Source organism: Mus musculus, chromosome 4 (assembly GCF_000001635.26).
Source record: "Mus musculus strain C57BL/6J chromosome 4, GRCm38.p6 C57BL/6J".
Classification (NCBI taxonomy): domain Eukaryota; kingdom Metazoa; phylum Chordata; class Mammalia; order Rodentia; family Muridae; genus Mus; species Mus musculus.
Window position 1 is genome coordinate 108,667,542 of NC_000070.6, and position 26,059 is coordinate 108,693,600.

Sequence of the window (26,059 nt, forward strand, 5' to 3'; positions counted from 1 at the left end):
CCTTTCCTCCCTCCTTTCTTCCTTCCTTCCTTCCTTCCTTCCTTCCTTCCTTCCTTCCTTCTTTTTTCCTTTCTTCCTTTTGATTTTATTTTTTATTTTTGAGACATGGTCTTACTATGGAGTTTAGGTTGATTGTGAACTCATGTTCCTTCTTCAGTCTCCTGAAGTGTTGGGAGTATAAGCATGTACTACTATGCCTGGATTTAGGACTACTCCCCAACACCCCACCTATTTTAGTGATTGCTCTGGAATTAATAGGGAATTTGTGCTAAACCATTACATTTTCTTACCCAGTAAGAGGGTCAATATAAACATCTCATGTGGTAAGCTGATATACTTATCCTAACTCAAAGCAATGTATGCAAACGGAGATAAGCCTCTATGTAATTACAAAACTATATACTAAATCCTTTTTTAGTGGTTAATAATTGTTCACATAGGAAAGTAAGACAAGGCAGTATAAAAGTGTCTTAGTTACTGTTCTATTGCTGTGAAGAAACACCATGACCAAGGCAATTTATAGAAGAAAGCATTTAATTGGAGGTTTGCTTACTATTTCAGAGGACTAGTCCATTACCATCATGGCAGATAGACAGCATGGAAAGTAGACGTGCTAGAAACACAAGTTATAGGGAGAGAGAGAGAGAGAGAGAGAGAGAGAGAGAGAGAGAGAGAGAAGAGAAGAGAAGAGAAGAGAAGAGAAGAGAAGAGAAGAGAAGAGAAGAGACGAGACGAGACGAGACGAGACGAGACGAGACGAGACGAGACGAGACGAGACGAGACGAGACTGGGCCTGGCATGGGCTTTGAAATCTCAAGTCCAGCCCCAGTGACAAAACTCCAACAAGGACACCTATTCCAACAAGGCCACACATCCCAATTCTTCCCAAACAGATCCTGTGACTGAGGACTAATAATTCAAATAGGTGAGCCCATGGGGCCATTCTCATTTAAACTGCTACAGTCAGAATCAGTTTCAGTGTTGTCACTAAGATCTGTGTCATTTTACTCGTACAAGTGGCCAGAAGCATTCCCTGGCAACCAAGCAGGTACATATATTTAAGACTCTCTAATGGATAAGTTGCAGGATATTTGATCACATTGTGATCCCTGGGATTGTGTTATTTGCAGGAAAAATCTGTTTTTAGCTGTGGTGTGGCCCAGCCTTAGCATACTCCTTTAATTGAAGAACTTTCTGCTTTAATATTATACACAATATTAAATAAAGCCAACTATAAGTCAAGAGGTAAGAGCAAGCAACCAGTTGAAGGGAAGTGAGCATGAGATTATTAAGAAAAAACACTCAGTAAGAGGGAGTCAGGAGGATGGACAGACACACAGAAGGTAGAAGTGGGACAGTCAGTTTGAAGGAGGTTTTTTGAGACAGTGAGAGTGGGGCATTCTTGATGAGACATTGCTGAGGAGGAAGGTCAGCTGGGTGCTTTCTCTGAGCTAGCAGGATTTCACCCCAACATCTGGCTCCTAGGTCTTCATTGGTAAAATCAAATGTTTGAGATTTTGTTAAAAAACAAAACAAAACAATATTTGGTGCTCCAACACATAACAGGACCACGACCACATGGTCAGAGAAATCATGCCAGCTGTGAACAAAATAAGAAGCTACCAGATTTGGTAAGTCATCTGGAAGTCCTCAAGGAGAGAGTTAAGTAATACTAAAAAGAAAATTCTCTCCTACCTTAAGTATGAAAAATATCATAATATAGGGTATTAGGACCCTGTATAGTGCTAATTACTAGAAGAAAATGAAAAGATAAATGACTTAATTGAAATTGACATAATACTGGTGATAATTACTATCAGTCTAGTAATTAATATTTATCCTTAATAGCCATGGTGGTTTTTGTGCCAAATATGAAAAATGGATAAGATACAAGCTTTAGAAAGACTTATAGATAAAAATAACAGAAATATTCAGACACAGACAGAGGAATTTAGACAAGAACTTATGGTACCACTGCATGATGACACTAAAAAGGGATGGCCCTGGGTTGTTAGAAAACCAACCTTAGTTTATCCAGATACTGTACAAGAACTACCAGCAGACAATAGGTACCCCTAAGGGTATGAAGAAACTAAATGGAATCCTATAGACATATTAGATTTGAGGAAATTTAAGGAAACGATTGTTTTGGATGGTGTGTATTCACCCTATTTGAAGCACTTAGTTCGTGGGCATCTCAGAATTATCCTTCAAGACTAGAAAGATTTGACAACAGCAATATTAGAGGGTTCTCTTGAGCTAGTGAGATGGCTCAGCAGTTAAGAGCACTGACTGCTCTTCCAGAGGTCCTGAGTTCAATCCCCAGCATCTATATGGTGGCTCACAACCATCTATAATGAGACCTGATGCCCTCTTCTGGTGTGTCTTAAGACACCTACAGTATACTCATATACATAAAATAAATAAATAAATCTTTACAAAAATATTAGAGGGTTCTCAGATCCAATGGTGAACATGGTGGAAAGAGGAAGCTAAGGGTCATAGAAGAGTGAATTAGGGCTAGAGGTATCAATATTTCCCAAGCTCAGTTGCTAGGTGAAGGTTAATATGCCGAGTTACAAAGGCAGCTTGAATTTGATGATCATACCTTGACACTGTGTTGTTTTAACAGCTTTAAATGCTTGGGACAAGGTTGAAAAATCAGGAAAGAGGTCTGAGTCATATACTAAAATTATACAAGGCCTAAAATAAGCCTTCACTTACTTTTTTTGCAAAGATTGACTTCATCTGTAAATAGAATAGTATCAGATTCAGAAGTCAGAAAAATACCAACTGAATCACTGGCTTTTGAAACTGCTAATTCAGAATGCAAAAGGGTGATTAGGTCTTTAAAGATGAGATTAACACCAATAGATAAATGGATTGGAAATACGGCTGGTATTGGATCTTATGTTTATGATGCTACTCTGATAGGAGAAAGTTTTAAGAAAAATCAAAACATCAGATGTTTTACTTGTGGTAAGCAAGGTCATCTGGGAAGGGACTGTAGGCAAGATGATCCTGGAAATACTGGTTTTGGTTTTTTTTTTCCTAGAGATAACCCAAAATGAAGGCCCTAACAGAAGATGTGGTAATTAAAGGCCGGTATTGGACTAATAAACACAGATCAACAAGGGACAGTCAAGGTAATCCTTTGCCATGGGAAACACCCTAGAGGGCCTCCGTCAGGTCCTGAAATCCAATTTGATTCAATCATTTCCTGTCAGCATTGGAGAACCGTATCTAGAGAGCAGCTAAAGTCAATGCCTGTTGTTAAAAACAACACTGTTCTGGATGAAATCAAGGACAAACTTCCGTAGATAAAACAAAAAATTCAGGAGAAACAAGAAAACAAATACTTTGGCAAACTGCTAAAAATGATCAGAGGCCAAATCCAAAAATACACATAAATGGCATTGAAATTTAAGGCTTAGTAGACACAGGTGCGAATGTAACAATAATTCCACCAAAATCTTCGCACCTTCAGGAGGTAAATAATCGGCTTCTAGAGACTGGAACTTTATTTCAGGTGAAACAAAGTCCAAGATGGGTTGAGTTTATAGGGCCAGAAGGACAAAGAGAAAAATTAAAGCCATATATGGCTAACAGAGTCATGAATTTATGGGAATGTGATTTGTTGTAGCAATGCAAAACACAGATAAACATTCCCCCAATCTCAGAAACAAACCATAAAATAACAAATGCTTCTGAGAAAAATATTAAACATACTCTTCAGGTCATATAACAGCAGCTGTAGAGACACTGGCTAGCAGAGCAAAACTTCTGAGTTAACTGGCCTGTGTGTTTTTAAAGATGTGCTGCCCTCCGAGTGTAAACTGGGCTATGTGTTAGGTTGAAAAAGAAATTTTGTCTTTGTTTCCACAGGAGGAGAAAAGCTGTGGATACATCAAGTGATAAAGAGTAGATCTGAACAGTAGAGACGTACTGAATAAGGAGAGTCCATAGTTTATCAGACAGCTTGGTCATTCAGTCCAAACTAACTCATAAAGACTAACAAATGCTTTTCATATGATCATGCAGGAAAAAATAAAAAATAGTATTTTTGAATAATTTAACAAAGGCACACTTGTCTTACTGGAATAAAATGTTTTTGGAAAGGATGTTTGCTGTTTAGTATTAAAAAACACAGTTAAGAGATTAAAATAGTGTTAAGTAAATTCAAAGGGTTACTATAGTTACAACTTGTTTTCTAAATCTTTAAGAGTTGGAACAATTTGGAGCTAAGATATAATATATGAGCAGGGCAGTGGTAGCCATGCCTTTAATCCTAGCAAAGACAGGCTGATCTCTATAAATTAGTTATTTTCCAAATTCTGGAGTTACAGAGAACAAGGCAGTGGTGGCACACACCTTTAATCCCACCACCCAGGGACAAAACTCAGATACAGTTCCTAATTGGTATGCTTGCATATTAGAGAAATCAAATACCATATTTATAGATTATTATAAAGACCCTCTAAATGGTTACTAGAAAGGGAGCTAGTTTCCAGTGGGGACAGGAACAAAGAGCAGCTTTTGTGACTGCCAGTAAGCTCATTTCTGTGCATACAACCCTGATCAATATTGAACCAGATTATATCCTAATTATGGGTATCAGATTTATTGGTGAACTGGCAACTGGAGACCCTTCATAAAGCAAAAAGGAGTCTTCCAACATTTGCCTGTTGGCTTCTATTACAAATACTTTCCATATATGAAGAATAATTATTCCTCTGCAGCCAGGAGAAGGCAGGGTAAAGTCCAATGTGGGGAGTCCACAGTGGATCCATCTTCTCTCTGGGTAGCCAAGAGCTGTTGGTATAGTACCTAGAGAGGGAGTCAGGAGCTGGGGTCCACAGGCCTCTGCATGACAGGTGGAGAGGGGAAGGGCAGAGCCCAATCTGACTGAGTGACTACGGAGAGCATGGAGAGGCTTGAGGGGAGAAGACCTTCCCCGGGAGTCTTGGCCGTGGCTCTATGGTGAAGACCTTCTCCCGAGCTGCAGTCCTTAATGAAGAGATGATCCCTGCTTGTTCATACTGGTTTATTTGATGGTGGGTAAGAATGCACTCATCTTTTTTGGGGTGAACCCGGGATTAAATACCTTTTGCAGGAAGGGAAGTTCATTTGGCTGAATACTCGGGCCTGTCTAGATACCTCATCAGCATGGAGAACGCCCGGTTTTTATGCTATGTGACTGATTGCCGTGGTCCTCTCAGTGGGGTGTCATGGTCATGTGTTCCAGAGCAGATAGAGACAGGTAGGAAATGGCTCGACCCCTGTCATTCTCACTTTTGAGATTCCTGGAGTGTGAGTGCATTCAGCCTGACCACTTATGCCTGTCTGGTAACAAGGTCTCACATGCTCTACAACTCTGAGAAAGAAACCTGGACATTTTATGAGGCATGGAAAAACCTTATATTCATTCCCTGCCTTATGTCCTAAGGGTGGCCCTTACAATGACGGACTGGATACTTCAAAGGCAGAGTCCTTTATGTTGACTGCTGTGCTCTACCTAGCCAGGATTGCCACTTAGCTGACTACCCAAAGATCAGCTTGGACTACAAACTGATCAGGACATTCAAACTGCTGAGTTCAGAGAAGAATGACACAAACATCTTCCAGAACTTTGAACTGAGACTGCCAAATACAACCAAGCTGGACACTGTCAAAGTTTAGTAGAAACAGCTTCATTATTGTAAACAGTGTTACTGTGTTAGAATTAAATCTTTCCTTTTTATTTAGACACTGTGAACCCTGAGATTGTGTTATTTACTGGAAAAACCTGTCTCTAGTTGTGGCGTGGCTCAGCCCTAGCACACATCTTTAATCCAAGACCTTTATTTTTATTGTAAATAGAATTAAATAAAGTTAAGCATAGGTCAAGAGGCAGAACAAGCAACCAAAACCATAGAGAATAAGAAGGAGCCAAGATGGATGGAGAGACACAGGAAGTGGAAAGGAGGGACATCCAGTTTGAAAGAAATGTGAGACAGCATTAGTTATACGGTAAATTACTTCATTTAAATTGTGCTGTAGAATAGACCCTATCTTCAAATAAGGTCACCTCATTAGCAACTGATATCTTTTATTCTGTGTATGCAAATATGTGCCTCTGCATCTATGTGTTTCTGGTGCTTTCTCTTTGGCTTTTCTCCTGGTAGTTTGTGTGTTTCATCCTATTCCAGTTTGTTTGGTTTTATTTTTATCTTAAGTTGCCTTACGTTACTTTATTATTTTTTAGACTCCTGCTTGCATTCTGAGAGAGAAAGAGAGAAGGGGTGTAGATTTCAGTGAGTGGGAAGTCAAAGAAGATCTGGAAGGAATTGGAAGGAGGGGAAACCTTGATCAGAACGTATTTATGAAAAAGAAGTCTAAGCCGGGCGTGGTGGCACACACCTTTAATCCCAGCACTTGGGAGGCAGAGGCAGGCGGATTTCTGAGTTCGAGGCCAGCCTTGTCTACAGAGTGAGTTCCAGGACAGTCAGGGCTACACAGAGAGACCCTGTCTCGAAAAGCCAAAAAAAAAAAAAAGAAAAAGAAAAAGAAAAAAGAAGTCTATTTTCAACTAAAAAAGCAAAACAAATGAACAACAAATTATTTGTTATACTAGGGAAAAAAGAAAAAATTAATTCCACCAGAAATTTTATAGCTATGCTATAGCTAACTTTATGCTTTTTAATAAAAATACAACATTATCACAATATTGAAAGATCAAATGACATAACCAATTACTATAAAAGTCCGAAATTTATCACTCTACTTTTCTATAATGAAATTTTACATAAATGAATTAAATCATATTTAATACAAACTGAGTTTACTACATTGAAGATGAAATTTACTTTCAATTATACACACAATTTTTTCAATTATGAAAAAAAAATGCCCCTTCATGGTAAAAATCTTACCTCATTATATCTGTTGCTGGGAATTTTGATGCTTGTTTTTCGAACTTCCATATCAACCACTAAACCTTGGACAACTGGCAGAGTATACTGGTAATTTCGGAAGTCCTGAGCAAAGCAGAAATAAGAAGAACATGACAAAATGGTAGGGTTTGATTTATAGTAATAAAAGTGGCACGGACAGAAATGATGACACTACCGGATGAACTTACTTATTTAAACAACGAGAGGATCACACAATGGAAGACCTCACTGTCTGCAGTCTAGCTCTAAGTGTAAGCCCACAAGGCAGTAAACCAGAGGGCTTCCTTTCTTCCTTACCCATAACATTAAATAAACTATTACTCTGTTTTATTGATACTTAACAGTTGTGTATATATATATATATTTTTTAAAAGATTTATTTATTTATTATATGTAAGTACACTGTAGCTGTCCTCAGATACTCCAGAAGAGGGCATCAAATTTCATTACAGATGGTTGTGAGCCACCATGTGGTTGCTGGGATTTGAACTCGGGACCTTTGGAAGAGCAGTCGGCGCTCTTAACCACTGAGCCATCTTGCCAGCCCATATGTATTTTTTTTTTTAATTTGCAAGTAGGAATGGGCTCTAACCTGTTTTGTTCTTGTACCTGCAGAGCCCAGCGCATGTTAGGTATGCAGTGAGTATTTGTAAGCACACTGTGTGTGTGTGTGTGTGGCTATCCATGCTGGCAGAAACACCAGAAGCACAAGTCAGGTCTAAGATGAAGTCTATTTAGCTGGATGCCATTGCTTCTTATATGTTATCACTAAAGGGCTTGATATTATTTTCCTTCTCTTTCTTTATTTTCTAGACACAGTTTTGTTATGTAGCCAAGTTGCCTTGGAACTTACTATGGAGTAAATTTGCAGGCCAGCCTTGATTTCACAGTTCTTTGGCCTCAGCCTTCTCAGAGCTGAGATTACAGATCTGAGTCAACACACCTGATACCACAAAATGTTTGACTTCTATTCTGAGGAAGGGTCTGGCCTGTTTTTATTTCTTTATGAAGACTAGGTAGAGAGAAAGGACAAAGGAGACACACATAATACAAATAACTCAGGGAAGAGACAGTGATTCCATAAACTGTTAACAGTTCAAAAGAGCAAAAATCTGTCAGATTAAGAAAAAACTGACGCCGAGCGGTGGTGGCGCACACCTTTAATCCCAGCATTTGGGAGGCAGAGGCAGGTGGATTTCTGAGTTTGAAGCCAGCCTGGTCTACAGAGTGAGTTCCAGGACAGCCAGGGCTACACAGAGAAACCCTATCTCGAAAAACCAAAAGAAAAATGAAAAAACTGACAATATTTGTCATGGGATTGGACATGGAATATGATCAAAGAAGAAGAATTTTTAAATCACTCTGAATTGTATTAATAGCTGGAATAAGAAGCTGAAACTCACAATCATAGAGATTAGGCTAGAACAGGAAGAGGAGGATATTTCTAAGAACTCTGACTGTGCGACTTGCAACAGAGCACAAGACGACTGATGGGAAACAAAAATACCCAGCTCTCCACACACTGAAATCACAGTGCCTGGTCTCAAACTTGAGATGATCCCTCTGCCTCACCACTGTAACTGGGGAGGATCACAGGCCGAAGTCACAAAAATTTGACTTTCAGATGTTTTAAAAAGATAGCTGGGATTAAAAAGTAAAGGAGTGTGATGGTTAATACTGTCACCTGGACTAGATCCAGAGTCACACAGGAGACAAGCTCCTAGGAACACCTGAAAGGGATTATTTAGATTAGGTTAGCCTCTGGATTTATCTGTGAGGGATTATCCAGATTGAATTAATGGAGGTGGGATGACCCAATTTAACGTGGGAGGCATCTTTCAAGGGTTGGAGGTCCTGGACTCAGTAAAAAGGAGAAAGCAGGCTGGGCACTAGCATTGGTCATGGTCTGCTTCTCTAGATGCAGTGTGACCAGCTGCCTCTAATTCCTACTGCTGTGACTTTCCCACAGAGATGGGCAAAAATTCTTTCTCTCTTAAAAAAGAACTTCCAGCACACACTCATCCCCCACCCCACAGTTTTGTTTTTGTTTTTGTTTTTTTTTTAAAACAAAAACCAGTGGTTCCTGCCTGTAATCCCAGCTACTCTAGAGGCTGAGGCTGAGGACCACAAATGGTCATGAACAATTAAATGAGACGGCCTCAAACTAAAAATGTAACGAGGCTAAGGGCAATAACAGGGCAACAACAACAAAATAGGGCAACAATCTTACTGGCTAATAAATAGGGATGATGGGGCTGGGCAGACCGCTCAATGGGTAAAAGTGCTTCTTGTGAAAGCATGAAGACTTGAGTTTGAATTATAAGAACCCATGTAAAAGTTTGGTTCATGGTGTCTGTTTTTGTAATCCCAATAACTGTACATGCAGGAGACTGGAGGCAAAGGCAGGAAGAAACCCTGGAAACTCAAGGGCCAGCAAGTCTGTATGCAATGGTGAATATCAAGAAACCCTGCCTCAAAAAAGGTTAAAGGCAAAGACAGACGCCTGTGGTTGTCTTCTGACACACTGTTGCGTGTAAATGTTCACATTCTCTCTGTCTTTCTGTCTCTGTCTCACACTCACACTCACACACAGACACACACACACACCCATGGAGGGCCAGTTGACAACTTGTGGAACTCATGTAAACTAGTCAGAGTTTAACAAGCAGTTCTGGGAGGTGGTGTAGGAGGTTTCATAAACACTCTAAATACCTAAGATTCATTTTAGTGAAAAATGTAGCAGAAACTTTAATTGACCAAAATTTTGTCCAAAACATTCACCCTGCACACATACAGCAAAGGCATGAGAGAGATCAACAGAAAATGTAACTCCTAGTCCGTACACAGATCCATGAGGGCAAGAAGCCTTATTGGCATTTATTTGAGCATAACCTTAGATCAATTTTTGCCTCAGTAGTGAACTATACAGAGATGACAGATGTCATCCTTACAATGAAAACAAGACAAAATGCCAGGTCTTTATTTCTACAGTGTTCTAGTCCTTATAAGAATCCTCCAAGGTCACTGCATACACAGAGAGTATAATCAGGGCTGGAACCCTGTGCTCCATCCAAGAGCTCCATCTGTTTTAAAAGCAGATATACATTCTGTTCTCCACCAGCAGAGACCATCACCTGCCTGAAGCCGCAGGGGCACAGCTGTCAGCAAAATAATGAAATCTCTCTCCTTTCTCCTGTACCAGCACAAGAAAGATGAAAGGAAAATTCCCAACTTACTGCTAGAAGATTCATGATGGTATGGCCAGTCTCTCCAAATAATGGCTTCCGAAATCTGACACTGAACAGTGGACAGGGGTAAACTATAGAAATGAGACATTATCAGATTAAACTCAGTAGCTTAAATTTCTAGGAAGAGACACCATTGTGACAAAAAAATTAAATATAATTATAGTGGCACATTATGACATTTCAAATCTTGGGCTCAAAAAGTATTTAGTATGGTGACAGACAACTCCTGAGCTAGTCAATCTTCTGATAACCAGAAAAGTCTTCTGATGCAATGTCAAGGTGACTCACCAGGTCCTATGAAGCAGCCTGACTGGTATGATCCAGAAAAACAAATTTCTCCCTAATCCCCTTGTACTCAAAAAGTCAAGACACTCCTTAGAAAGGACAGACACCATGGGGCGGGAGAGATGGCTCAATGGTTAAGAGCACTGACTGCTCTTCCAGAGGTCCTGAGTTCAATTCCTAGCAACCACATGGTGGCTCACAACCATCTGTAATGGGATCTGATGCCCTCTTCTGGTGTGTCTGAAGAGAGCAATGGTAAATAAAGCTTAAAAAAAAAAAAAAAAAAAGCCGGGCGATGGTGGTGCATGCCTTTAATCCCAGCACTCGGGAGGCGGAGGGAGGTGGATTTCTGAGTTCGAGGCCAGCCTGGTCTACAAAGTGAGTTCCAGGATAGCCAGAACTATACAGAGAAACCCTGTCTCAGGGAGTTGCGGGGGAAGGCCAGATACCAGGTGACACTCCTGGCTGGCTCACTGACCAAGTTTCCTGTTTCAAATGACAGTACACAACAAAGAAACATATTGCTTTCTCTGTAGGCAATCCTGTTTCTTTCTGCTGTTCATTTGTCTTTAGAGTTCCATCTTCACCTAAGAAGTGTTTTTAATTAACTCCTTCATTCTTGATCAAGATCAAGATCATCGGGGCTGGAGAGATGGCTCAACGGTTCACTGACTGCTCTTCCAGAGGTTCTATTCCAGCACCCACATGGCAGTTCACAACTGTTTGTGACTCCAAGATCTGACATCCTCACATAGACACACACACAGGCAAAAACACCAATGCAGATATAAACAATCAATCAAAACATTAAAAAAAGATCAAGATCTTGTTGGAACTCCCAAAGAATTTAACAAAATAAGCATGGGTTTGCAACACAATATATCACTTTAGTCCTAAGTTTTTTCCTTAAATATATCCCTAAGATTCTATAATCATATCTTGGCCATTTCTGAACTTCCAGGATTCAAAACACCTCCTAGGCTTTAATTAAATGGTTTTGTTTGTTTGTTTGTTTTTTGCTTTTTGAAGACAAGTTTCTCTGGTTGGCTGTCCTGGCACTCACTCTGTAGACCAAGCTGGCCTTGACTCACAAAGATCCACCTGCCTCTGCCTCCTGAGTGCTGGGATTCAAAGCAGGTTACCCCCGCCCCCCCCCCCGCCCCCCCCCCCCCCGCCCCCCAGCTTGTTTTGTTTCTTTTTGAGACAGTGTTTCCCTATGTAGCTCTGGGTGGCTGAGAATGAGCTATATTGAGCAGGCTGGCCTTGAACTCACAGAAACCCCTGCCTCTGCCAACTCCTCACTGGGATTAGAGGTGTAAATTACCATGTCCAGACCTTGATGAATTATTTTTTTAAATATGTTTAGATATATTTATTTTATTTTTATGTGTATGAGTGCTTTGCCTACATGTATGTCAGTGTACATGTGTGTATGCCTGGTAGCTCCATAGATCAGATGAGGTCACTGAATCCCCTGGAACTGGAGTTGTAAGCCATCATCTGGGTGCTGGGGACTGAACCTGGTCTTTTATAAGACAAGAAGTGCTCTTAAATGGTGAGCCACCTCTCCAGAGACCCTTGATCAAATTCTTAATCAATGAATAACACATAAATAAAAAAATAGGTGTGACGGCTAATCTTAGTTGTCAACTTTACACACTTGGGAAGAAGGAACCCCAACTGCAGAACTGTCTCCATGAGACTGGTCTGTGGACATATGTGTAGTGGCATTTTCTTGATTGCAAATTGATATAGGAGGGCCCAGGCCACCTGGGCTGTAAAAGAAAGGTAGCTGAAGTGAGCCTGGGAGCAAGCTATTAGGTAGCATTCTCCTATAGTCTCTGCTTCATTCAGTTCCTACCTCCAGGTTCTTGCCTTGAGCTCCTATCCTGGATTCCCTAATGATGGACTGCAGCCTATAAGCTGAAATATTCTCTACAAGTTGCTTTTGGTATTTATCACAGTAACAAAAAGTAAACTAGTACAAAAGATGACTTGTTGAGAACATATTATTTACTCGTTTACATATTAATGTTTCATTTATTGTTTTACTTTATTCCTTCAACAACATAGTGTAACATGAGTCAAGAATTTAGATCACCATTTTATAAAACAAAACAAAACCCTGACAATTTTGAGAAGCTAATGCTCAGAAAACTTAATTTCTTTTTTTTTAAGATTTATTTATTATTATAAATAAGTACACTGTAGCTGTTTTCAGACACACCAGAAGAGGGTGTACTAGTAAATGGTAAGGCTGACCACCATACTCAAGGGTTCTTATCTTTAGACACAGCACTTTAAGTTAAGTGAAGATACAAAACTTAAAGTAAAGCTTACATTCATCTTTAATGTCTTAAAAAAGCACACACACATAGACAGGCAGGCAGGCAGGCAGGCAGGCGCGCGCGCGTGCACACGCACACACACACACACACACACACACACACACACACACACACACACACGTACTGCTACTGCTACAATCATGGGCAGAAAAGACCCGTCAGACAGCTTACCAAGTTGAGAGTCATTGCATTACCACTAGTCAAGCAAAACAAATTTTTATAAATGTTTCTAACCAGTAATAACAAACATGCATACAGATATACTACAAAAATGATACCTTTCAAATTAATTGTTTTAAATATGATGTTTTTATCAGTGAACCATAAAAGAATAAATTTGCAAAGGAAGAAATACAATGAACATCCTCATTTGGTATTCTCTCTCTTTCCATTACAGCCAAGTACATTCAGACACTGGTCATATTTAGTATGCCCTTTTTCAAAAGGTTATTTCTTGTTGAATTGTAACACCAGAGGGGGATCAAATATTTCATATTTTATTTAATTACATGTCCTGGCTGTACGCCTTAAAGACATCTGTACTTACGTCGATATTCAGCTCCAAGTCTTAACAAGAGTCGTATGGGAAACACTTTGGCCCAAGGAGTTTCCCATTTCTGGATGAGAATCCCAAACAGGTAAGGAGGGGTTGGAAGCACCAGGTCTTGCAGTGACTGGTAGGTAGATGTCACATACAAGAACCCACCATGTTCTTTACTGCCCAGGAAACTTTGACTGAAGAAAGAATGTCCCAGGCTGCCCACAACATTCCCTAAAACAAAAAGTTCATTATTTTCTATCAAGAAATCAGTCATATTTTAAATAATTATTATCACCAAAAACCGAGCAAGACACAACCAAACACAAATTCCCAATCTTTCCCTGTGAAAAACCCATTATTTGCAAAAACATTATTTTATGTATGTGTGTATTTGCACATGTGTGCATATATGTGTGGAGGCCAGAAGTCAACCCTGGATGTCATTCCTCAAGAGCCAATCTTCTTTATGTTTTTGAGACAAGCTCTTTCACTGTGGCTAATTGGTCTAAGGTAGCCAGTAATCACCCACGAAATCCACTTCTTTCTGCCCTAATATCTTGCATGGAAGCTCAGTATACTCTTTTGCCCAAACAGCTCCAGTGCAATAAGCCACTGGTCTGGCTGGAGGCCTCTAGCTTCTGCTACACCATCAATACTGGATCTTCACCCAGACTCCTTTCAGATATCCTGCTGTTGCCCTGTGTCATGGAGACCCTGCAGGACAGGCCCTTTCACACACTCCAGAAATTGATCGATGGGGTCGATGTTGGGCTGAACCACCTCTCCCCGCTTGGCTCAGGCCAGGGTCAGGGCCAGCTCCTGACTGCAGCAGCCAGCAAGGGGGTATGACGACGACTCATGATTATGCTTCCTTCTACTGGATACCAATGTTACGACCCTTAGGAACTCCAACTTACATTCTTACCCCAAGGTCAATGGATTCTCTTATAATTTTGAGTCTATCCTTTGTAAATAAAGAGAATCACAGAAAGTAATAAAATACATAATTTTCCCAACTATGGGAAGTTCTAACTTGCCTCTAATATAGTCCAAGGGCTGGGATATAGTTCAATGGTAGTGTTTGCCTAGCACAAATAAGGATCTGTGTTCAATTCCTAGCACTGTAAGAAAATATAAAAGCTCAATGTCATGTTTCCACATTTAACAGGATTGATTGTTTTATATATGAGTTCATATTTTCATCATCTACAATGGTGCAAAGTTATAAAGCATTCTACCTGCCAGGGCGTCCCGGTAAAGCTGTACAAAGTGATTAAAGATGTCCTTAGGCAAACATTTCTCATCTGGCAGACACTGCAGAAGAATAACTATCTCAGATTGACCCACGGCATGCATCCCTTTGGTTGTAAAACACCAGCACTTCCTGTTCACATCTAAAGGGGAAGTAAAATACATTCTTCTTAATAAGTGATCACAAAAGGATACAAAGAAATGTTACAATACAGCAAAAAAGGAAAGATCATGTAAGCCCATACAATTCAACTTTAAATGTTAAATGGTCACTACATAAACAAAGAATCATTGTAGAAAATAAAATATGGCAATGCCTTTGTTTGTTTGTTTGTACCTCAATACTTAGGAAAATAATTGGAAGGAAGTTAAAAGAAGTAAAAAAAAATAAAGAAAATATATTTAAAACTTAAATAGACAACAAAGATACAGACCTCCATGTCACTGTTAAAAAAAAAAAAAAATCACTTCTCCTGGGAGCTGACAGCTCCATGAGTAAAGGCCTTGTTGGACAAGCTTGAGGCCCTGAGTTCAGATCCCTAGCACTTACAGAAAAAGCTGGCCATGATAGCGGCTGCCATCCCAGGGGATCACTGGTGAGCCAAGCCCGTGTAGGTGAGTGATAGATTAGTGAGCTCCAGGTTTAGTGGGGGACCATCCGTCTGTCTATATATCAATCTATCTATCTATCTCTAAAAAAAATAGGTAGACAGCAATATACAAAGATATCTTACACTGACCTTGGCCTTCCATAGGCACATGCATGAGTATGTTCACCTACACATACATCACACCCATACACAAAACTCACTTTACCATTATTTATCTAAAACTAGGAAAAAAAAAGAATAAAACCCAGTATTTTAGCTTTGAGTTCAGGTTGTGGCCAAAAGAAAATACATTTCTATGTACTAGCTAGTATAATTACAATTCTTTCTGAGAGAAAACACTAGATAATCAGAGGATAACTTTAGGACTGGAGAGATGGCTCAGCGGTTAGGAGCATTGACTGCTCTTCCAGAGGTCCTGAGTTCAATTCCCAGCAACCACATGGTGGCTCACAACCATCTGTAATGGGATCCAATGTCCTCTTCTGGTGTGTCTGAAGATAGCTACAGTATACCCACATAACATGAAATAAATAAAAAAAAAAAAAAAGAGGCTACTTTACATGGTTGTACACTATACAAAATATATCTTGTCAATACTACTTTTATATTTTCACTTTAGGCTAGAAAGAATTTTAAAAAAACTCACAAACAAAAGCTGTGTGTTTTTACATAAGCAGCAAAAAATATCATTCCATCCTTGACACATTATCATTTGCATCCTAACAACAGGATTTCCAAAGGAATTCAGATAAAATAATGAATAACACCACTATGTGTATCAAAACTAATAAAAGATCCTTTTCTTTTTGTATGAAAATTACTCCTTTGGGTACCTAATTAGGAAGTAGCTAGTCCTATTCATGCATATCCATGTGTCACAGAGATGGTGGTGGGTGCCACAGAGATAGCAGGAGTCTTAATTGCTTTCCACCTTATTTTCTGAGACAGATTCTCTCAGTGAACATAAAGTTTGCCCACTTGGGTGGAGTGGATGGTCAGAAATCCCCAGAGATCCCCATATCTGCTTCTTCAGTGTTGGTATTGCAAACACACACATGCTGGTTCACCCGGTCTCTTCTTCCTCCTCCTCTTTGTTTATTTGTTTGTTTGTTTAAATGTGGGTGCTGGGATCAAACTCAGGCTCTCATGCTTGCATGGCAAACACTTTACCAACCAAGACAGCTCCTAGCCCTTCAATTAACTCACTATTTTAAGATGCTTCAGGAACTGTAGGCTAGCTAATTTCTCTCTCTTTTTTGTTCCATAATCATTTATTGGACAACTTTGGGCAAGCATGGATGGCTTCTGTCCTCAAATGGAGAGGTTAGCTAATTTCTAATTATAACTCATAAACTGGGTGTGGTGAACTGAAATTTCAAGCAAAACAATGTTTAATTTGAAATGAAAAGTGGGTAGCATTAACAATAGGTCAAAGGTATAAAAAGGTATAATTAATGGCTGAGGCGGAAATCTCCATCTCCACAATGGAGAATTTCTAAGGAAGCAGTGCAGAGGTGTTTCTAGTCTCTAAGGTCAACGTAAAACAAGCACACAGTGGAGACTGGAGGGCATTCCCTGCAAACTGCCTCTTCCAGGAGAGATGTAGTCCTTACTTTCTAATATATGCCAGAAAGAATCAAGATTCTTTTAAGTTACTGTCTTCTTTCTTACACTTTTGCCCATATACTTCCAGCATCACGAGCTCCAGTTTCTTCTGATAATTTAGTAAGTGTCACAGTTTGACTATATATTACGTGGTTAGCATCTTTTCTGCACATAAGATGATTCTCCAGGTAAGATGATCAAGGCTTCTGGAGCTTACCACCTACTATGAACTGGCTGCTCCCCTAGGTAACTTACTCACTAACAATTATTCCAGTCAGGAGTTGTGACTTAACTACCCATTTCAAGAAGAATTGAGCCCACATCACTGCAAGAGTTTTTGACTCTCTTCCATGGAGAAGTCACTATCCCACCTCTGCCTGAAGGTAAGAGGTTCAGTCAGCCTCACGGCTGCTTTATAGGAACTAACTTCTTCAGAACTGGTTCCAGCAGGATGTGATTATATATTAAAATATTTTTGTGTGAAGATTATAAGGCCTCTAAAAAGTATGTGTTTAAATTGTTTTTAATTAAAAAATTCTAACTTACAATTTACAATTTTAACCATTGACAATAAATTTGCATTTAAAACAAAGACAAGTGGGTCAGGGCCACCATCCTCCAGTTGCTGCATGACTGAAATCTGTGATGGTTTCTCTTCCACAGCATAATCTGTAAGAGAAAACACATTGTAATGGATTGGTTAAAGGCACAAACTGTGGAAGAAATCTGGTGAGAATGGGATGACCAGTCACACAAAAGAGACAAGCATTTGATTTATAATAGGATGACACAGGTCCTGGTTTGTGGCCACTGTCTTCCTGCATGTACCCTGGTTGGAATGAAAATAAGGCTGTCCTATATATAAACCCTAAAATGGTTTGTTTCACATCTGCTCTACCTCTTTATTTAACAAAAATGTTCAACTATTTTAACAAAAATGTCACAGAACAAATGTTTTAAGACCAACATTTAAAATAATCAAAAATACATTAAAAGGTGATCACATACTAGAAATTCTTATGGAAAAGATGTCAAGAAATCGGGACAGAGGGAAACTGATTTTTTATTCTATACTTTTATTCTATTTAATTTTTTGATCCTTATGAAGCATTAGACCTTTTTAATGCACTAGAAAAATATAAGTAACTGTTTTCTTGAAATAATGTCTCTAAATCTGAGAATCCACCACATAGATCACTGACTCATTAGTGAGCCACACTTGAGAGTAAGCACAGACAAGCTAATCCTAGAGATCCAATGCACTCCTCCTTGATGCTGCAAGCACACACTGTGTTACTTAACCACTTCATTCTTAATGGTGTTCATTTCAGTATAAAGTCAAAATCATCACCAATAGTCAGAGATTCGAACTTAAAAATAAAGAGAGGGAATTAAAAATTGAAATTTCAGTGCTGTTCTGATAAAGTATATCAAAAAGATACCATTTTTCACTGATCAAAAGAAATAAAATCTGATTTTTTGACCTTCCTTTCAATGAAAATATGTTTGAAAGAAAAATATAAAGTGATTTAATTTTTTAAAATAAGTTATCCTATTAAAATAAAAAGCTGCAAAATTCTAGTGAAGAGATTGTAATATCAAAACAGAGCCAAGCAATATGACATTCTTTTAATAATAAACTATTACAATTTTTATTAAATTATGACATATTAAAATACCTGGGTGTTGTGGCACATACCTGTGGGAAGGTAAAACCATGCCAGGAAACTTGCTAAGGTAGAGTGGGTCTGAGGCCTGGAGACTCAGTGGGCACACACCTGAGACGGTAGGTGCCTCCCTGCTCCCTGCCAAATTCCTGGCCTGGAACACGTGCCACACATATGAGGAAACATGACCAGTGGTTATGTAAACCCAGAACAGAGTTTTCTATGCTAATTAGGTACCAAGAGGCCCTGAGGGTTTAGCCAATAAGCTTCCCTTTGCAGACATTCCTCCCTTGGATCTGTCCTGAGAAGTTGGTACAGTACAGTATGCATCTACTTTCCACAATAGACAGTCAATAAACAATGTAGAGCCAGACTGTCTCTTTCATCAAGAATCGCTGTGGGGAGCATGAAGGAGCGGCAACCTAAGCCTCCTGGAGAAGGCCTCTGTGCTCCTGCAGCCAAGCTAAGGACAATCCCTGCTGAGCTAAGCTGAGCTCCCTTCCCCCAGCCCTGGGCTAGATGCTGTCCCCAGCTGGCAGGGTCCACAACTCCAACTCCTCTCCGCCTCAGTCATACCTAGATGTCCAGGAGTTTGGGAGCCCCCAGTCCCAGCCCCTTCATGGCCCTGAGGACCCCGACACTTTGTTCCTGACTTCTCTGAGTGGTTCTCCAGCTCCAACTGGAGGCCCGGAAGCCAGGGAATACCAGCTTGGAATCCTCACATCTCATACTGTATGTCTTGTGCTTCTCTGAAACCGAGCACCAACCAGCTGCACGGGATAAGCACAGTTAAACTCCCACATTTCACCTCCCCAATGGTGGGTGGGAGTATGACCCCCAACACCTTTAATCCAAGCAGATCAGGGGATAAAGCCAGGTGGATCTCTGTGAGTTTAAGGCCAGCTTGCTCTACAAGGTGAGTTTCAGGACAGCCAAGGCTACACAGTGAGACCCTGTCTCAAAAATAGTTTCACTTATACAGCAACTTTCTTAACAAAAATGTGTTGTAAGGAGTCCTAGTTAAAAAAGCACAGGGGCGACAGAACTAAAGAGTGCTGAGCTAGGCGGGTGTGGTGGCGCACGCCTTTAATCCCAGCACTTGGGAGGCAGAGGCAGGCGGATTTCTGAGTTCGAGGCCAGCCTGGTCTACAAAGTGAGTTCCAGGACAGCCAGGGTTATACAGAGAAACCCTGTCTCGAAAAACCAAAAAAAAAAAAAAAAAAAAAAAAAAGAGTGCTGAGCTAGCTGGGACAGCGACCTCTGATGGGACAACACTCAAACTTTCATAGGATAAGCTCCATGGAAGCAGCAGCATTTAACAACCTGAATCAAGACCTAATGACTTCATGATGTAAGTGAAAGCATCAGACTTACAGTTTGTATACAACAAATGAGAAAAGTGTTTATACAGACACAGAGTAACAGAATAGAGGAACAAAGCAAAGAGTTGCTTTGCAGGCGTTCTAGAAAAAGGCTGAGAGACAACTGAAAGGCTAAGCAGCTCCAAAGCCTGGCATACATGAGGCTTTCAGAGAAAAGGGAAAGGAATAGTTAATACCAGCTTAACTGTTGCCAGTTTCTTGCTATAGACATAAGGGTACGTAATCTGATTTAATGCCCACAATGACATTTAAATAGCTGTAGGTATTTTGTTTTTAAAACAGACCAGAGTTTACTTAGAAATAGTTCCAAAAGGATGGGTATTTTGCCCTCTATAAAGTTCATTGTTCCATAGCAAAGGAAAAAAGCATGTAAGTATAAAAAGTCATCCATCTGTAATGACAGGCAAGCTGTTAGAAGTGAACTGACGAGAGGTGCTGAAAGAGGATTACAAGGAACTGCGCATGTTCAGATGAATTATCCTGGAGCGATGGCTCTGAGTGCAGGTGCACCTGCTGCTCCTGCAGAAGACCTGGGCTTATTCAGTTCCCAGCACCCACATGGCAGCTCACACTGTCCATAACTCCACTTCCAGGAGACCCTCTCTTGGCCTCTGTGACTACCAGGCATGCAGGTGGTACACATAAATTCATACAGCAAAATACTCAACCCCATAAAGTAAGCAATTTATACTGGCAGTCCATGAAATATTTTATAATTTGTGGTAGTGTCTATGTTCTAAAGGTAACTCTCAACAGTACAAAAGACAGGATGTATGAGATTATAGGGACCAGGGAAAAGGCTAAGATGAAGGAGAAATGAAACTACTATTAGTAACTCATCCCTGGAAGTAGACTGACTGGATGCTGGTGTGCATGTATCGAGGCCACTGTCCCAGCCAGCTCAGCACTCTTAGCTTGGATCACATCTTTGCTCCATTGCCAGACTCCCTACAATGTATTTTTATTAAGAAGGTTGCTGTGTAACCACAAACTTGGGATATTTTAATAAATTTTAGCTTAATAAGGAATTATAATGGTTTATTTTTTAAATAAAGTACATCAGATACCGGGTTCTCTTTCGATAAAGCTTGTATCTGTTAAATTCAGTTGCTAATACCATCTTTTACGAAGGAAAAACAAATACATTTATATATCTATTTAATTAAAACATATTACAAGCCTGTGCTACCACACCCAGCTAAAAGATACTTTTTTTTTTTTTTTTTTTTCGAGACAGGGTTTCTCTGTATAGCTCTGGCTGTCCTGGAACTCACTCTGTAGACCAGGCTGGCCTCGAACTCAGAAATCCACCTGCCTCTGCCTCTGCCTCCCAAGTGCTGGGATTAAAGGTGTGTGCCACCACGGCCCAGCTTAAAAGATACTTTTTAACAGCAAAAGTGCTGCTTAAGTCCTCTGATGCAACTTCCTAAAGGTATTATCATACTTTAAAACGAAAAGTAAATTAGCATCCTGAGCGCACCTGGCTGAACTCTAGAACCACAAGCAACTCTTGAGAGCTTGGTAAATTTTGAAATATCTTTCTAGAGACTAAAAATGACATTATGCCAAAAACCATAAACTGCTACACTAGAATAGTCAGCCATGTTTTCATGGCATTGTGGAAGTTGTATTTGTTATCAGACAGAAGAATGGCTATCACTGATCATCCTTTCCTTAAGCAGAAGGCAATGTGTGGTATGCATTAACTACTCTGTGCAAACACTGAAGCCCACATACCTCCTTTCACACCAGTGGAGATGAGGATGGGAGGAAGGCCATCTTCAGGAATAAGGTTCATTGCACTTCCAACAGGACTTCCAACCTGAGTAATGCTCCCAGAGAACAGAGAAGTATCAGCCTAGAACACAAAGCACAATGTGAGCATTAGAGTGTATGCAGGACTCCAGTAAAATAGAAGTAACTATTCGGGTAAACACTTGGAATTTATTTTTTTTAATTAAAGACAAGGTCTCACTATGTAGCCTTGGCTGTCCTGAGACTCACTATATAGACCAATCTGGCCTCAAACTCATAAAGGTCACCTGCCTCTGCCTCCCAAGTGCTGGGATTAAACGTGTGGGCCACCACACTAGGTGCCCCTTGAATTCCTTAGATAGGATCTCTAGCCCAGGCTGTCCTCAAACTCACGACATAGCTAAGGATGATTTTAACTCCTGATTCTACTGCTTCAATTACAGGCATTCAATATCATGCTCAGTTTATGTAGTGGTGGGAATTGAATCCAGTGCTTTATACGTGCAAGGCAAGAACTTTACCAACTGTGCTCCAGTCCCAGCCCCAGTAAAGTTAATCTTAACAACATACATTACAATCACTACAAAGTCCACAAGTAATACAGAGATAACTATTTGAACAAGTATTTCTAAACATACATTTAAACCACAACAATTTCTGGAAACTTTAGAGGTACAAACGTTATCCAATAATGTGAACTGTAATCTTTGGATGGTCATGATGCAGGTTCACCAACTACTTTATTCTGGGAATAAATGGATAATGATGGACAGCATATATGTATGAGGACGGGGGTATGTGAGAAACCTCTGTCTTCTTTGTTTGTTTGGGTGTTTTGTTTTGATGCATAGTCTTAGTATGCAGCCCTGAATGTCCTAAAATACACTATGTTGACCAGGCTGGTCTTGAACTCTGCCTCTCAAGTGCTAGAATTAAAGACGTGCATCACTATGCCCAACTTATTATTTTTTTCCAATTTGCCATGAATTGAAAACTGCTCTAGCCGGGCGTGGTGGTGCACGCCTTTAATCCCAGCACTTGGGAGGCAGAGGCAGGTGGATTTCTGAGTTCGAGGCCAGCCTGGTCTACAAAGTGAGTTCCAGGACAGCCAGGGCTACACAGAGAAACCCTGTCTCAAAAAAAAAAAAACCAAAAACAAAAACCTGTTCTAAAAGGTTTCATAAAAATGTATCCAAACTCTTATCCTTTAATTAAAAAGTAAAAAGCCAGGACTATACACAGGTGGCACAGGAGTGTAATCCCAAATATTCAGGAAGCTGAGGCAGGAACATGGAATGTTCAAGGTCTGCCCCAGCTAAGAATGAGATCAAGACCAGCTTGCAACTTAGTATGCTCCCATTCCAGAATAAGGTTTAAAAGGGCTGTATTTATAGCTCAACGGTAAAACTTTATTAATTTACCATTTACAAGGTCCTGGATCCAATCTTCTAAACCTCAACAAGGACAAAAAAAAAAAAAAAGCCTGAGTGATCTATCTGCATGTACACCTGTGGGCCAGAAGAGGGCATCAGATCCCATTATAGATGGTTGTGAGCCACCATGTGGTTGCTGGGAACTGAACTCAGGACCTCCAAAAAAGTAGTCAGTGCCCTTAATCGCTGAGCCATCTCTCCAGCCCTGAATATTATGTTTAAGGAAAGAAAATTCCATTAGTTTCAAAACTGTAACTGACTTCTACAGATACGAAAGTGAAAACCTACTATGAGCTATACATAAAGTAAACTGTGAGCCCTCCATTCAGGAGAAAAAGACTTATAAATTTAAACTTTGGCATCGATTTTTAATCTTTTTTCTTTTTTTAAGATTTATTTATTTATTTTATGTATATGAGTACACTGTAGCTGTCTTCAGACACACACCAGAAGAGGACATCAGATCTCATTACAGATGGTTGTGAGCTGCCATGTGGTTGCTGGAAATTGAACTCAGGACCTCTGGAAGAGCAGTCAGTGCTCTTAACCATTGAGTCATATCTCCAGCCCCTCATTTTTTAAATCTTAAATGGAAACAACAAGTTTAACAACTGAAGATGCTGGAAGAAAAACAAACACAATGTCCCTTAGCTATTTTCAGGCCACTCTACCTTTTCCTCCACAATACTTTTGAGGTCACCACAGAATCCTGGAACATAATTTGAAAACCAATATCTAGGGATCTTGATAACTTCTAAGCCTCGCCTCTACCTATAGCACCAGCCTGAGCCTACCTGACAATCTTTTCCTTAAAAAGAACTTTCAAGTATAGAACAAACAAGAGCAGCCAATTTTGCCATATTTCCTTTACTTAGACACAGACACAAATGAAGTTACTCTTATTAAATTAGGTCCAAAGTACAGAAGGTTTCACACAGAAGTTATTCAACTTAACAAAGGACAGAAGACAGTACCATGCTAAGCAAAGTAGTAGTCACTATTAGCTGCCCTCCTATCCTTACCTCTGTTGGAAGAGGACTGGTGGCTACAGGCTTGACTGGGTCATGTGACACAGCCAGAGTTCCTGCAGAGGAAGTTCCATTCATTGTTAATTTGGCTGCATCAGCAACTTCTCCATTAGGTAAGATCCCATCAGCAAACCAAACTCTCCTCTGCTCTCTGGGCTGAGGCACTTGAGGGACCAGGAAAATAAAACAGGCATCAATGTGACATTGACAGTGTTTCTAATGGCAAAGAAGAGGTCACCAATTCCAGAGGTTCAAAGAGGTACCTGTTTATTATCATCTTAGGATACATACAAAAGAACAGTGGCTGAATGACAGCAGCAGTAACTAACAAAAGCTCTTCTTTAAATAGTACTTACTTAATAGAATACAGTAATTCTTAGACACCTCCGTGATTATGTTACATAGTCTGTTCTGCATTGCTGACAGAAACCATGGAAAGTGTTTTAAATGCCCAGAAAATGGATTTATAGTATTTGGGGGGTGGGGAGAATCTAGCAAAAATAAATACCCAGTTCCTAAAAATATGAGGTCCACAGAAATTAAATATTTGGAAAAATGTCTTGGTACTACTAAAAGGCAAAGATACCCTGAAGAATCCTGAAGAAACCCTGCTTCCTCAAGGAAGACTTGGCACAGACATCTAGGAATTGAGGCACAGACTGAGCAGGTCCGGCTAAGCTGAGCTGAAGGGGAAGAGCTGATCAGGTGCTGCTTTGCACTTAGTGAAGGGACAGGGAAAGGCTGGGAAACAGCACTTGATGAAACAGTGTCCTTACGTCCAGCTTGGAGATCAGTCTGAACAGTCAAAACAAAGAGACTAGGGAAGAACAACAAAAATAACAAATGAAGCAAAGAGAATAGGATTTTAAGAAAGCCCGAACTCACAAAAATACAAGGATTCTATTCTAAGGGATGACCAGAAGAGGAGAGATGGGGAAGAACGATCATTTCAGTAGAGTCTGATCTTCCAAAGGGAAGGAACGCCTTAACAAGGGAGAGGAGCATTACTAGGTGAACAGACACAAAATTAGCGAAGACAGATTGAAATAACAAGGGAAACGTCTTGATAAAGTCATTTTAAGGAAATATATAATTGTTTTATTTATAATTCATATTCTTCTAAATTTAGTGTGCCTTTCATCTGACACTATCATAACCATAAAGAAGTGACAACCCCCAAAAGTTGAGATTACAACCTATCATATGACATAATCAGAGTTAAAGTCCTGGATTTAAAGGTCTATATATGAGGTAATATTTTATATTTTTATAATGGACAAATTAATCATGAAAAGAGAACATGGCAATGTTTATTTCTGAAAGCACTACCAGAATGGACTGGTCAGCAGGAAGAAGGCTCGTTTTTATCACTTGGCAAACTCCTACAAAGAACATTTAAGTAAGTATGAATATAGGGCCTTACAGGATGGTTTCAAAGTCTACAACTCGCAGGTATAAACACTGAAATTAGTTCAATCTTAGGGTGGAGGGAAATGGACATGTTTTCAGAGGTCCCTCCAAAATATCAGGTATTTTTTTCCTTGCCCACATATAATCTTGACATATCTCTCATTTTTAATAGCCACCCACAGAGGCTTATCTGAGTTTTAAAGAGTGGTGCTGTAAAGCCCTATCAGCACCTTTCAGAGGAACATGGTGAAGAAAAGGAGAGAACAGCACATGATCCCCTACCTTCTGTTCCAGGGTGCTTTAAAACTCCCACAGGTACCATCACAGTGGGAGGTGGAGAGCTCAGGGCTCCTGAGGCCTGAGCTTGCTGCAAGGGAGGGATAGTAGAACAGTATTCAGCAGGATTGTTAGGGTTAGGGCTCTGGCTTGAGGCACTCATCATGTTCTCCCAGGCTTGAGCTAAAGCAAATACAGACACAATCAATGTGAATGGATTGCAAAATATGGACATCAAGACCTTGACAATATTGGATAAATAACGCTGCTCCTCATTAACACTCATA

General features: G+C 39.9%; 1 protein-coding gene across 7 annotated transcripts in view; it reads right to left on the reverse strand.

Moving 5' to 3' along the window:
• The window catches only part of Zfyve9 (zinc finger, FYVE domain containing 9), a 143,804-nt gene that overhangs the window by 30,076 nt on the left and 87,669 nt on the right, over positions 1-26,059 (reverse strand). For 5 of the 7 annotated variants that reach the window (NM_183300.4, NM_001384118.1, NM_001347163.1 and 2 more), the window contains 8 exons: positions 25,779-25,955; positions 24,081-24,250; positions 21,608-21,728; positions 17,368-17,490; positions 14,593-14,748; positions 13,361-13,585; positions 10,169-10,251; positions 6,912-7,016 (listed from right to left, as the gene is read on the reverse strand). In NM_183300.4, coding sequence (NP_899123.2) covers positions 6,912-7,016; positions 10,169-10,251; positions 13,361-13,585; positions 14,593-14,748; positions 17,368-17,490; positions 21,608-21,728; positions 24,081-24,250; positions 25,779-25,955 — 1,160 coding nt within the window. The remainder of the gene's footprint in view (positions 1-6,911; positions 7,017-10,168; positions 10,252-13,360; positions 13,586-14,592; positions 14,749-17,367; positions 17,491-21,607; positions 21,729-24,080; positions 24,251-25,778; positions 25,956-26,059) is intronic. The other 2 variants (XM_006502988.4, XM_006502989.4) reach the window with 1 other exon arrangement.